The 13,549-nt window shown below is 36.9% G+C and overlaps 1 protein-coding gene across 1 annotated transcript in view; it reads left to right on the top strand.

Annotated features, from left to right (window-relative positions):
- Positions 1-1,987: 1,987 nt before the first annotated feature.
- Positions 1,988-13,549, top strand: part of LOC121420215 (nicastrin-like) — a 44,421-nt gene continuing 32,859 nt past the window's right edge. The window contains exon 1 of the mRNA XM_041614775.1: positions 1,988-2,091. Within this exon, the coding sequence (XP_041470709.1) occupies positions 2,022-2,091 (70 nt within the window). The 5' untranslated portion in view covers positions 1,988-2,021. The remainder of the gene's footprint in view (positions 2,092-13,549) is intronic.

Genomic DNA, 13,549 nt, shown 5'->3' with positions numbered 1-13,549 from the left:
ATACTTTTATATGTATGAATCTGAAATAAATTTTGAAATGCTTGTAATGAAATGTTTTAAATCAAGGTACAATATTTACAACTTATCTCATCAAATCAGATTTACACCCATTTAATTTATTTCTTTTTTTACAGCAAAACAGTATAGCTAATGTGCCGCTACTAATTCATGCTATTATTATTGGAGGGAAATTTTCAAACTGAAATGCTGACATGTAGGGCCTCCTACACCTCTTCAAACCTCTTTTGGAGGCAGTAACTTTTTGGAATTAATCGTATTTGAGTTTTGTCAGACGTGTATCAATCAGATATGATTATTTACGTCTGGGACCAACCTTTAACGTCACCATCCGAAAGACGTGACCAGGGCTCGAACCCCTGCATCATGGTCAATTTCCCCACAGCTTGGATTACAGGCGCACGCCACAACGCCAAGTTGTTCACAACTTATGGCTTTATATGGCGTTATAGTAAACGGGTATGCTGTATATAATTCTCATATAAATGTATTAAAGGGGTATCAATGGTTTTATATCACGGTTTAATATGGCAAGAAGAAGAAGAAGAAAAGCAAGAAGAAGAAGAGATTAAGGAGAAGAAGAAGAAGAAGAAGAAGACAAAGAACTATAAGCTTAGAAGAAAGAAGAAAAAGAAGACTAGGAGGAGGAGGAGCCGAGGACTCAAGGAAAAGTATGCACTAGGGAGAAGAAAGACACAAGCTAGAAGAGGAGTGAGGAGATCGCTTGAATTAATCGTCTCAGCTTTTGAGCTTATACTGCCCCCCTCATTGCGGCCCCCTGAAAAAAATGATAGGTCCGCATTTTTTCAAAATAGGCATGATCGGATTAAAAAATGTAACACATAACATTACTGTATAAAACAAAGCAGTGGTAAGTGAAGTCAGCATCTACATATCTCTTACAACAACAGCTAAAGTGCATATATTTTCAATCCAACATCAACCGTTATTTAAAGGTCAACTATGTTTCAGCAAAGTGCTGATTTGAATCAAAGAAAAATCAAACAAGCATATATAAGCTCCATGCATGCAGCCTGAACAAAATATATATAGTGACATCATAAGTTTTTCTTTTATCCAAGACTTCACTCCACTAATTTTCTTTTATTCACTCTTCTTCTCTCCTCTCTTTTTCCCCTTCTTTCCCCCCCCCCCTTCCAAAGAAGTGTATAGCTATATTTTGAGCCGATATTGGAGACTCGGGGCGGCAAATTAATATCCCCCCCCCCCACACACACACGGATCCGCTGCTATGTAACCACCATCTTTATTCTTCATCTAATATTTTCTCATATTTTTTTCAGTTTAAGATATCTATTTCTTGTTCTTCTTAGAACAAGTTCTTCAACAGTTTGCGGGGGGCCACTTCCATTCACGAGTGGATACCATGCGCGACCATGGGGTCTCGAAAAGCACCCTAAACACGTAATTTCCATATTCTGAAAATGCACCCCTTAACAAGTATTGGCGTGTGAAACCCTACCCTTAACAAGTATTGGAAACAAAACGATACTCTTGGCAAATATTCCCTGAAATGAACCCCTAAACAAGTACAGGAATATTCCTTCGGTCGTCGGCTTTACCTTTTTGGTTTACCCACCTTCTACACCTCGCGCAAATCGGACTCTAAACACGAAGTGTTGGGGCAAAAAGGACATCCTTTATAAAACATTTTAATTTTGTTTTATCATCCCCGCAAATTCGACCCTAAACACGTAATTTTCCTAGCGAAATAGATACCCTTTTTTCATTATTTTTGTGTTTTTGACACCCCTATCACGTTACGTACGTAACGTGCCCTATCGTGAAAAAGACATCCTTTTTACGTGTTTTTTTGGTCGCGCATGGTATCCACTCGTCAATGTAAGTGGCCCCCCCCCCCCCCCGGGAGTTTCTTGCCTTTGTGCCGGCTCTCTTCATCTTCATTCGTATCTCGAAGCTCGAGACTCAAGCTACATAGCTAGTTAGTACCGATACCCGGAAGTGCTGACATCTAATCCAAGATGGCAGCTATCATGGGAAACGAAAGTTGTATCCGGTTGTTACTATTTTCCCTCATTTTCATCCTGTCCGGTAAGTCGTTTGATTTAAGTATGTTTTCAATGGAGAGTTTATTGGACTCTATCCAGTAGATTGGAATAGATGAGATTTTACAGTCGTTTTAGTAATATAAATTTAATATTGTCTTGTATTAATGTTGCGTCTCGTTCATGTTGTTACTGAGTGTTCGACTGCTGCTGCACTGCGGTGCACAGTGCAGCTGAGGCAGGCCCCGAAGCTACCGCCATTTTGTTTAATCCATTAGAAGCTAAGATAAGCCCCCATTAATATTAATTTCGTACGATGCTCCCTCTTCAACTGTGGTTTTGTAGGTGTATTAGACAATACGCACATCAGCGCAATGACAAAGGTCAACTTGGAAAATTCATTAATGTATTCATTTTGTTACGCGCTCGTGACGCGAAGGATTCAGCGAATCAAGCAAGCGCAAATCTGAGACGATACGTTGCGCTTCATAAAGTATCGATATCACAAGCGATATGTTTGAATTTTTATGGAATGGGAAAGACAAAATAAAAAGGAACATTATGTGCATGGATTACGAAAAAGGAGGGCTTAGAATGATAGATTTTCACTTATTTGTATTTGCACAAAGGATTATGTGGTTAAAGAGACTCATACTCGGAGATTCGAAAATAGGATGGAAACGATTTTTTATAAATAGGACACGTAATTTTGGAGGTTTACTAATACTTTTTAGTAACATATCTTTAAATTTGTGCAGATTGTCCTTACCAAGCTTTTACATAAACATGTTGGAAATATGGGGTGCTACGAAAGAAATATTGCTTAAAAAGGAAACGTCAAAAAGAAATGAGATATTCTTCAATAATAAATTTATTCGTTTGGACGGAAATATGCTATTTGAAGAAAGCTTATTTCTTAAAAATATTTATAAAATACATCATTTAGTTAATGAAAGGGGTAATTTTAAATCATCTAGAGCCTTCCAGAGGATGGGATTAAAAGAAGATGAGATAGAATATCTCCACACAGTATATGAAAATATTCCAGCAACGTGGAAATGTCTCTTGAAGAAAACAGACACATGCAGGGACACAGTTTTAAATTTCGAATTTATGTTTCATGGAAATGTGAACACAATAGCTAATGTTACATCAAAGAAAATCTATAAAGCTTTGTTAAACATGAAATCTGAGAGGTCATGCGCTGTTAAAAACATTGAAAGAATATATGACTTTTCTGAAAAAGATACTGATACAATATTTCTAAGACCTAGGGTAGCTACCTTGAATAGCAAGTTAAGGGAGTTTCAATTTAAATTGCTGTATGAACTTGTATATACTAAAAAATATTTGTTTAGATTTAAATTATCAACACATAATCTATGTTCGTTCTGTGGAAAATGTGAAGAGACATATGAGCACATATTCTTCACCTGCGAATACATAAAAACTTTATGGAAAGACTGTGGTTGTTTATTTAAATTACGTCAAATAGAAAATGTTAATTGGAAGGATATTCATATTGGAGTTAAGGTTTTTGATATAGGGAAGGAACAATTACTAAATCATATTATCTTTCTAATTAAATTTATGATATTTGAGCATAGTAAGGCTAAAAGAAGACCCCCAACCCCTCAAGAGATAAGGAAAAAGATATTGGAAAATGAAAAGGAGGAAAAAAGAATAGCAGAGGCACGTGGAAAATTATCCGGTCACCTGAGGAAGTGGGACAATTTTCATACTTCATGATGACGAGGCACTCCGAATCCATTTGTTTTTGTTTTTAATAAATGCATGGCACTTATTTTCATGACAGCTGCCTTAACACTTATGCGGACAGATGAAATGCATTTGATCTGGTGGATGTATGTGTGTGTAAGGGTGTGGGTGTGTGTGTGTTAGGGTGTGTGGGCAGGGGGTGTTTGTGCGTGAATCGGTTTTGAGTGTGATGGGGGTGGGATGTGAGTGTGCGGGAAGGTCCGAAGATAGTAAATCTTTTCTCATAAATCCTATATATTTTGATAAACTTACAGGTTTCTTTACAGAGTTTTCTTTGTGATAAATGGTGAATAATTCGATTTTAGGCTGCACTTTGTTTTTCTTCAATTAACATATGTATTATGTATATATAAAAATGTAAGAGAAAAGAATGTACATCAGACACTTACAACAAATTGAATTGATTTAGAATTTATTTATGACATTATTTAAATTCATTTTTGTTAAGAATTGTCAAATGTAACCATAATATTTGTAAGTTCAAATCAAACTTTGTAATGAATGTTATATTTTACTATGTTCAATTTTGTTTTATGAGAGAAGAGAATAAAAGATTACTAAAAAAAAAAAAAAATATCACTTAAAACAAAACAATGTTTGTATTGCGTCTTATACATGTAGGCCTATGCTAATTCTAAAAGGGAAGATGAAAAGAGTAGATCAAGTCGCGATTAGGTATAAGGTGGGGGGGGGGGGGGAGCAAATCATGGTTATTACAATGATGGAATTCATTTTCACTGGTTGAGTATGAATACTAAAAAAATAACTTTCACCACTGAAAGAGTAATTTCTTGTTAAAATTATTGGAGAAGTAAAAAAAAATAAAAATCTTCATGGATCCCCGTGCCTGCTTTCTTCTGGCGTCCGTTTCATAATGAATTACACTGAGCTATTTAAACATCGCTATATTGTGATAACCGTGGGAACCTTGATTATGATTGGTATTTTGTAGTTACCATACTAGTACTTGTAACTCATGATGAAACGGGCCCCAGTTTATCATGCTTAATGTTTCCTGTCCCCTTTATTTTCCAGCATTTCTTACTCTTTTTTTCCATTTAATCATTTTCCCACTCATGTTCTTTTGTACCACCTTTCTCCTACATATGAAGAGCTCACTTTTAAAAGGGGTTAGGTCCATTTTTAATCATATTTGATTTTTATGTCTTAATTGATTTTTAGTAGCTCTATAATCAAATTTGATTTTTATGTCTTAATTGATTTTTAGTAGCTCTATAAGATGATACCATAAAAAAGTTGAAATTCCCATAAAAAAGTGAACTAAAAAAAGAAAATTCACTTTTTTCAAAAGGGGTTAGGTCCATACATAATTTTTCTGGAAAATAATATCTTTAAAAAATATGAAGATAAGTAGATTTCTTTTATACCCAATTTTTGAATTTCTAATGGTAGGGTATCATGAAAATCCATTTTCGCATAAGAATATTGCAATATGGGAGAATTAAAAAAATGATTTTCTTGGAGTGGCCCTAGCCCCTTTTGCTACTTAACTTTTCATATATTTCCTTCTAATTTTCCCACTTGTTATCTGTCTCCTGGTTTCCAAAAATCTCGTCTTATTTCTCTTCCACCCCTTTTGTTCCTACTTCCAACATCAGCTCTCTCACCACCCCCTCTAAATTATCTCTTCATAATTATGTGCCCCTCCATTTCTTTCTCATCTCTTTTCAACCCACTTCTCATCACTCTTTCCCTCTCTCAATCTCCGTCTCATTTTGAATTTTGCCAATTCCAAATCCCTTTCATTCAGTTAGCTCTGTACAAATACTATATGAACACAAATGAAAGACATGAAGGAATTCTCTGGTTAGTGGTGAATTTTATTAATTATCCAGAAATTATCAGAGGATTAAGCTTTACCTTTTTCTTAAGCGTATGTTAATAGTTTGAACCAAAAGAAATTTGTGTTTGTATGCTGGGGGGGGGGCACAATTCCCCCTAATTTTTGAAGCACTGAAAAGTGCCTTTTTATGCAAGAAAATGCCCCATCACGAACGTGTACTGTGTCCCTTTCACCTGATGAGAACCTGTTTTAGGTAATACCAATTAGTGCTCTTCCTTATATGCATTTTTTAACCCAAAAATGCCCCCCACGTGTTCTGTGCCCTTCCATCTGAGAGCCAAAAGTGCCCCCTCGCCTTCTTGAAAGTGCCCTTACTTGAATAACTGCCCCCTTTTACCCAAGAAAAGTGCTCCTAAAGAATTTATTCTGTGCCCCTTTCACTTGAGAAGGATCTGTTTTATGGTCACCATGACGAGTGCCCTTTGAAACAAGAAAACAATATTTTCATTTCTATGATATACTTCTGAAGGAAATACTGTGTGCATTAAGTTTAATAATTCATGTGAGTGGGGTATATAAGCAGTTTCGTACAGATGGAGGGGGGGGCCTGCCCATAGGCGGCGGAAGCGGTGGGATAGGGGGACCTGTCCCCCCCCCTAAATTTTTTGTTGAGAATCTTTTTTTGCTCGTCAAATTTTTTTCCTGCGTCCCCCCTAAATTCAGGTAGACCCCCCTTAAAATTGTTGTGGCCCCCCTAAAATTGTGGTTGACAACCTTTTTTTTGCTGGAAATTGTTGTGGTCCCTTCTAAGATTTAGGTGGATAAATTCAGGTGGACCCCCCTAAATTTTTTGCCTTCCGCCGCCAATGCTCTTGCCCCCCCCAAAAAAAAAAAAATCACGACCAAAAAAAAAGAAAAAGGAAAGCAAAGGGTGAAATATATCATTTTGAATATTTTGTCGAAATCTATCACAAAATTGGATATTTGTTTTTAAAATGTCAAAATTTTGCTCGCTCGCAACTTTTTAAAAATTTCACATAAAACAGCATTTTCCCTGTGCCCCCCCCACATCCAAGCAACTTCAATCCGCTGCTCCGATTTGTATGTTTATAGCTTCTCTCTTTGCAACCAATTTTAATGAAAATCAATAAGAAATTTCATACGTCATGAATTTGGGTTGTGATAATAATTTTTTTTTAAATTGGACTTGGAAAAAAAAACCTTTTCCATCTTCATCACGTGGTTCCTAAGTCTTCAATGTTGAATAGTTGGATTACTTGAATGAAAACATCTGTTACACCAGTCCTGCAGATTGAAAAAAATAGAGAAAGAAAATCAATTAAATTGTCATGATTTATAAAACAAATGTTTTAAGAAAAGTGAGACTATGCATATATATATATGTTTCTTCAACACATACCATAGGAAATCTTACTTCTACTAATTATAAACTTGTACTTCTATAAAGCATATATATCACTTAAACATGTTCTCTGCAGTTTACATACCACTCTCCATTCTAACTACATGTACTCTTTGAAAAAATGACAGAGATTTCTTGTAAATATGAATATATAAATTAACATATGTAAATTATATGAATAGACAGAATTAAAGTTGATATGTTTTGTTGCACAGAATATTTTGATCTGTAATTAAAAACGACAATAACTATAATCTAAAACAAAATTGAAATGGGTTTTTCAAAGGCAGGTCTATTTGTTGCCAAAAAAATGTGAACAACCTCCATTATCAAAAATAATCACTAACTAGCTCACTCACTCATATAACCGCTGTAGTTTGTGTTTCTCTTTGTGGTCCAGGCACTGTTCTATTAGGCCTACTTCACCAATTATTTATCATCATCAATCACCTCCATGGAAATTGTCAAACTGCATCATCCTATTAGACAAAATGTAAAACCAAAAAAAAATCGTAAATCTACAAATATGAAATATGAGTATCACACTAAAGAATGAATAAAATGAATTTTATAAAATATAACTCATGAAAAAATAAATATTGCTTTGTTTATAAACAAATAGGAAATAAAAAGGCAATTTAATTACTAGTAGATCAAGGACATGACCTAATTTTATAAATTTGCCCAAAGTACATATCTTTTGACATTGGTTCTACTTTAGACTCGAGAGCCTATATATTTAAGAAGTGTATGTTCAGTACAGATCCTACCTCTTTGTGGCTCAGGTTATTTTTATTTAATGTAAACATGGTTAAAATTCAATGCATGTTATGTATCTGTAATTTTGAATGGGTTAGTTTAACTTTAATACCTGGATGAGAATCTGCAAAATGATGCATGCACTTATGATCATCATCTTGAACCACATAGGTAGACCTCTATAATGTTTTTCTTGTCCTTCAAACTCAACCTGTTTTTCTTGTTCTTCAAACTCAACCTGTTTGTGAAAGAAAAGAGTACAATAATAAGAAGTGATATTTTTCATGGCCGTTTGTATAGGGGAGGGATTTGGGTAAGAGCTGAAATGTGAAAACCTTCATCAAAAAAAGAATTGCATGACATCCTTCAATTTTATTTTAGAAAATGCACAAAACGGCCATAGGTAATATTGGTTACTTCTGGCCCTCGCTTTCTAAATTTTAGGTTTCTCTAAATTTTTTCAAACTCAACCTGTTTTTCTTGTTCTTCAAACTCAACCTGTTTGTGAAAGAAAAGAGTACAATAATAAGAAGTGATAGTTTTCATGGCCATTTGTATAAGGGAGGGATTTGGGTAAGAGCTGAAATGTGAAAACCTTCATCAAAAAAAGAATTGCATGACATCCTTCAATTTTATTTTAGAAAATGCACAAAACGGCCATAGGTAATATTGGTTACTTCTGGCCCTCGCTTTCTGAATTTTAGGTTTCTCTAAATTTTTTCAAATGTCTGCCCCCCAAAAAAAAATCTGCATCTTTTTATTTCAGTTGAGTTTAACATAATTTCATCTCATGCACTGGGTCTAGATCTATTTGTAAGAAAGTATAGATCTAGTCCAAGACTCAGAGCTGTGCAACAGCATTCGCGTATCTAAATTACTCGTAGGTCTAGATCTAGATAGTAACGATGGACTCTCGATCTATCTAGACCTAGAAAGTAAAGCTTTGGTTGTAAACTGAGATCTAGGCCTATATGGATTTGATGTCTGACTTTTATTCCTGGCTAAAAGTTTAAACTTCATTGCCATTATTGACCAAGATTAGATCTAGGGCCTAGTCCTTGGTCCACTGACACTGACAGACATACTCGTACATGTAAATGGAGTCGTTTAGGCCCAGACCTAGGCCTAAATTACAGACCTAGATCATAAGCCCTGGGCCTGGGGTGTCGCGGGTTGGGAAAGTATAATTTAGATGACTAGATTTAGATGATCTAGGTCCTAGATCTAGCCTATTGATAATAAGACAAACATGCAGAGCAGCATATTATTTCTTATAGACCTCTACAGGAATAACCGTCGTTTCTGGGGATTTATTCAACAATTTCTGACATTAACTATTCGTGAGTGAGCCAACACAGTTCAGCGGAACAACCAAAATAGAGAGACTGAAGCTTTTGGTCTAGTTATTTCTAAGACAAACTAGTGGTTTGAGAGTCTAACTATAGACCCTATAACCTATTTATAAATAACAATAAGTTACAATGGGTGGGGCTAACATTGGTGGCGGAAGGAAAAAAAATTTGGGGTGTCTACCTGCAATTTGGGATGGACACATGTAAAAAATTGGACAAGTACTCTAAAAAATTTTGACAAGCAAAAAAAAAAAAAAAAAAAAAAGAAAAAGATAACCTAAATTTAGGGGGGGACAACACACGTTTCAATGGGGGTCCACGTGAATTTAGGGGGGACGCAGGGAAAAAAATTGACAAGCAAAAAAAAAAAAAAAAAAAAAAAAGTAGCAAAAAAAATTTAGGGGGGGAACCGTCCCCCCACCTAAAATTTAGGGGGGGACACGTCCCCCCGCTTCCGCCGCCTATGCCTATGGCTATGGCAGTATGGGGGCTAAATGCAGAAGCCTGAAGTTATGCATAATAAATTTGATAAAAAATATCTGAAAGTGAGGATTGACACAATGACAGGCAATACATCTTCATCCACACTCCACTTCACAGTTTATTCCTGACTGGGTTTCGATCTACTGAAGATAGATGCAGATCTCCCTCCATCTCCCTCTAGATATAACGTTACAGTATACAAAAAGAAGCTTCATTCTTCTTCCACTTGAGGATCAGGACCAGGAACTTCACAGATTTAATCAATCATGGGTTGGTCCTTGTTAGCCTAATTGGAAATGAACCAAACCGGCCCGAAATTCTCTCGATGACCAATCGGCTAGGAGCCCATACAAAATACATGTGGTTAACACAGCGGCATAACCGCAACACTGCAAGCAACATACAGGCTGCACTGGGCGACGATGACAATCTAACTTCAATTTCAAAGACCAAATTCTGCTTTCCTGTAACAGAAGAATGATAGCAAACTCTCTAATTTGGTAGAGAAATAACCTGAGATCACAAAATACTGTGTGAAATTTGTAAATAGTCCACTGAATTCATGTGGTTATATCAATTTATACGTACTCACCGGAGTGTTCGTAGGTCCATTTTTGTGTGGAAAGAAAAGTTTCAGAATGAATAAATTAGATGACGTAATGAGGTCAAATGAATAATTACTTCTGTAACACGATACCACTAGTATCGATGACAAAGAATCGGGGAAATCGCGTATTAATGACGCTCTTAGCCAATGACAAGGCCGGAATATGAATATATTTACGCTCATGAATGTCAATGGGGGCTTATTTTTGTCTTCAAATGATCGCGGTAGGCGGAGTCTAATCTCATTTGTTTTGTGCTGAACGCGCGCGCAGCTTTCGGTCTAGTAATATATTATAAGGTCTTTGAGCTGAGGCCCTACGAGCGCCGGCCGTGCTCCGCTGAGCTGCACCGCTAGCCGCTGTGGTGGCGTCGTGGCCTGCTGCCGGCTACCGCGGAGATCGCGATTTGAGCCAACTTGCTCAGTAGAGGCGCACGGCCAATATGGGAGACTCTTTCAATAGGGAGACAATCTCCCACATTGGAGACTTTGCAAAAGGACAAAAGAAACAACACCAACAAAAGCATGATTTTTTCCACCCAAAATTTTGTCTCACTGAGGTCAGAAGCCCATTTGTTTTGTGTGTGATTGACAACAAAAATCCTTATCAAAACAAAAGTAGACGGTGAATTTTTAAAGTAGACGGTGAAAAGGGGTAATTTGTCATGAGGAATCTGCGTATCACATTTTTATTTGCCGCCAAGGTAATGCTTTTGCCGCAAATGTAAACAAAGGAAATTAGTCTCCAAAACTGGAGACTGTCTCTGAAATTGGATACCCAAATTCTTTACAAAAGTCTCTGATATTGGAGATAATTTCCCACATTGGAGACAGTCTCCAATATTGGCCATGCGCCTCTACTGTTGCTGTCTTCTTGCACCTGCAGTCGAAAGTTTCAGTTTTGCAAGCAACTTCCAAGCTACTAGACCGATAAATCATGTAAACACGGTATTGGTAAATAGGTCTATTTCTGTCAGGTCAGGGATATGCTTAGACGGCTGGCAGCCGTCTGTTTCGAGGAGTTTTTTAACATATTTTTTTTAATTTCTCCTCGTACACAGACGGCTCGCTATCGTGCAGCCACCATTAGGGGACTTGCAATGCAAAATCCCCCCGTCGGGGCTTTTCAATTTTTGTCTTTAATGATTAAATATTTTGAAAATTAACGCGACCAAAATGCAAATTAATATTCCCTCTTGGCATTGATTGCCAAAAAACGGAGAAAAATCAAGTTAAAAGGAGCAAAAACAGTGACTTACCTCGGCTGTCTCGCAAATTCACTTCCCCGTTTTATCTGATCTTAAGTACATAAACATATGGCCATTGAGTCCCTGTATAGGTCGCGCTAGAACTTCGGTCTCTGTATTTGGTGAGTGAAGCCAACGGAGTTCAGCTGAACAACCAACAGAGACCGAAGCTTTTGGTCTAGGATATGCTCCGCTTAACCGTCTGTTTCCAGGAGTTTTTTTACATCTTTTTTTGTCTTGTACTGAAAGTACAAAGACAAGTCACACTCATTATCGTTAGTCACAGACGGCTCGCGAACATGCACCAGCCATTAGGGGGTTTGAAATGCAAAAATCCCGCAACAGGGCTCTTTTATTTTTCACTTTATTCTAAATAATTTGATGTATTACTACATGTAGGGTAAGCAGTAAAGCACCAATTACCAAAACAGGGAAAAAATAAACTTAAATTAAAAATAAAGAAAAGCAGTGACTTACTGAAGACAGTGAAGTTTGAGTTCTTCTTCTGGAAACAGTACAGTCCACCGTCTGGTGTATTGACGTCGTACTGGAGTTCGGCTGTAAACTCCCAGTATGGCAGTATAACTTTGCTATTTCTGCCATTGAGTCTCTGAACAGATCAAGTGAGAACTTCAGTCTCTGTTACTGGTGAGAGTGGAGCCAACAGAGTTCAGCGGAACAACCAATATAGCAGAGACCGAAGCTTTTTGGTCTATGCCCAGCCGTCACTTGGCAAAATATTGTACTGTATCTGAAAATTATGACTTTTTCAGGTTTTGACATTTGGTGGGGTTTTTCAGGGAGCTCTTTTCATTTATCTTACAGGTATTTTAGTTTTCAAGATAGTAGTGGGTATCTGCAGTACTTATTTCAAATTTGCCAACTTGTTTGATGGTAAAAGGTATGCCCAGCTGTCACTTGGCAAAATATTGTATTGTATCTGAAAATTTTGACTTTTTCAGGTTTTGACATTTGGTAGGGTTTTTCAGGGAGCTCTTTTCATTTATCTTACAGGTATTTTAGTTTTCAAAATAGTAGTGGCGATCTGCAGTACTTATTTCAAATTTGCCAACTCGTTTGATGGTAAAAGGATGTATCTTACAGATACACTCAAAAAGTGCCGCAGTAGAGCACAATGTATTTTGGGAAAAAGATGTATCTTTTAGTTACACTTTTCTTCCATCAAATGAGCGAGCGCATCCAGCTTTGTGAAATATGGCAAAGAATGTATCTGCAACATACATTTTTTTACCATGATCGGTGAGCCACAGACATCATAGACTAGTTGATGGCAACAAAATTTACCGGTATCTACAACATACGAATAGTACATGTATGCCACAAAATTCAGAGACTAGTTTATGGCAAAATAGTGTATCTGCAACATTCATCTTTTTCCACAAGTTGTGCCAGGAAAAGTCAAATAGTTTATGGTTAAAGAGTGTGTGCAAATTACACCCTTTCCCCAGTTGTCTTGTCTTTTAAAGATTTAAAGGCTTGTTTCATGGCTAAATTGAATTTGACCATAAATACAAAATATATCTGCAGATACATCATTTTGCCATGATTCAAGCATTAGAAACTAATCTATGTATCTGTAGATACAACTTTTTGCAATAATATCGCCATAGGAATTGTAAGATGTATCTGCAGATACATCATTTTGCCATATAGGACACTAATGTAGGACTAAAGTAGACAGTTTAAGGGACCGTAGTTTTATTATCGATGGCGTTCTCTTACATCCGCGTGCAGGATCGTGCGTCGGAACGGTGGACGATTTTAGCCCAACCCCCTTGGCAGAGTTGAAAAGGGGGAGGAGCCTAATTCGTCGGAGTGCAGGAGAACGAATTCGTTCCGCTTCTTCCCGCCGCGCCGGCCGCTGCAATGCATTGTACTGCATGTGCTACGCTATGGCAGACCAGCGGGACACGATTCGTCCCTAGATTCTGCAATGACACACGCTCTTTGGAGCTTCTTTAAAATGGGAAGATTGCAGCGCTACAATTGAGCGTTACAATTAGTAACAATAAACTTACTATTTAATTCCGTG

Source organism: Lytechinus variegatus, chromosome 8, assembly GCF_018143015.1.
Source record: "Lytechinus variegatus isolate NC3 chromosome 8, Lvar_3.0, whole genome shotgun sequence".
NCBI lineage: Eukaryota > Metazoa > Echinodermata > Echinoidea > Temnopleuroida > Toxopneustidae > Lytechinus > Lytechinus variegatus.
The sequence above is the reverse complement of the archived record's forward strand: the minus strand, read 5'-3'. Positions and strand labels throughout refer to the sequence as shown.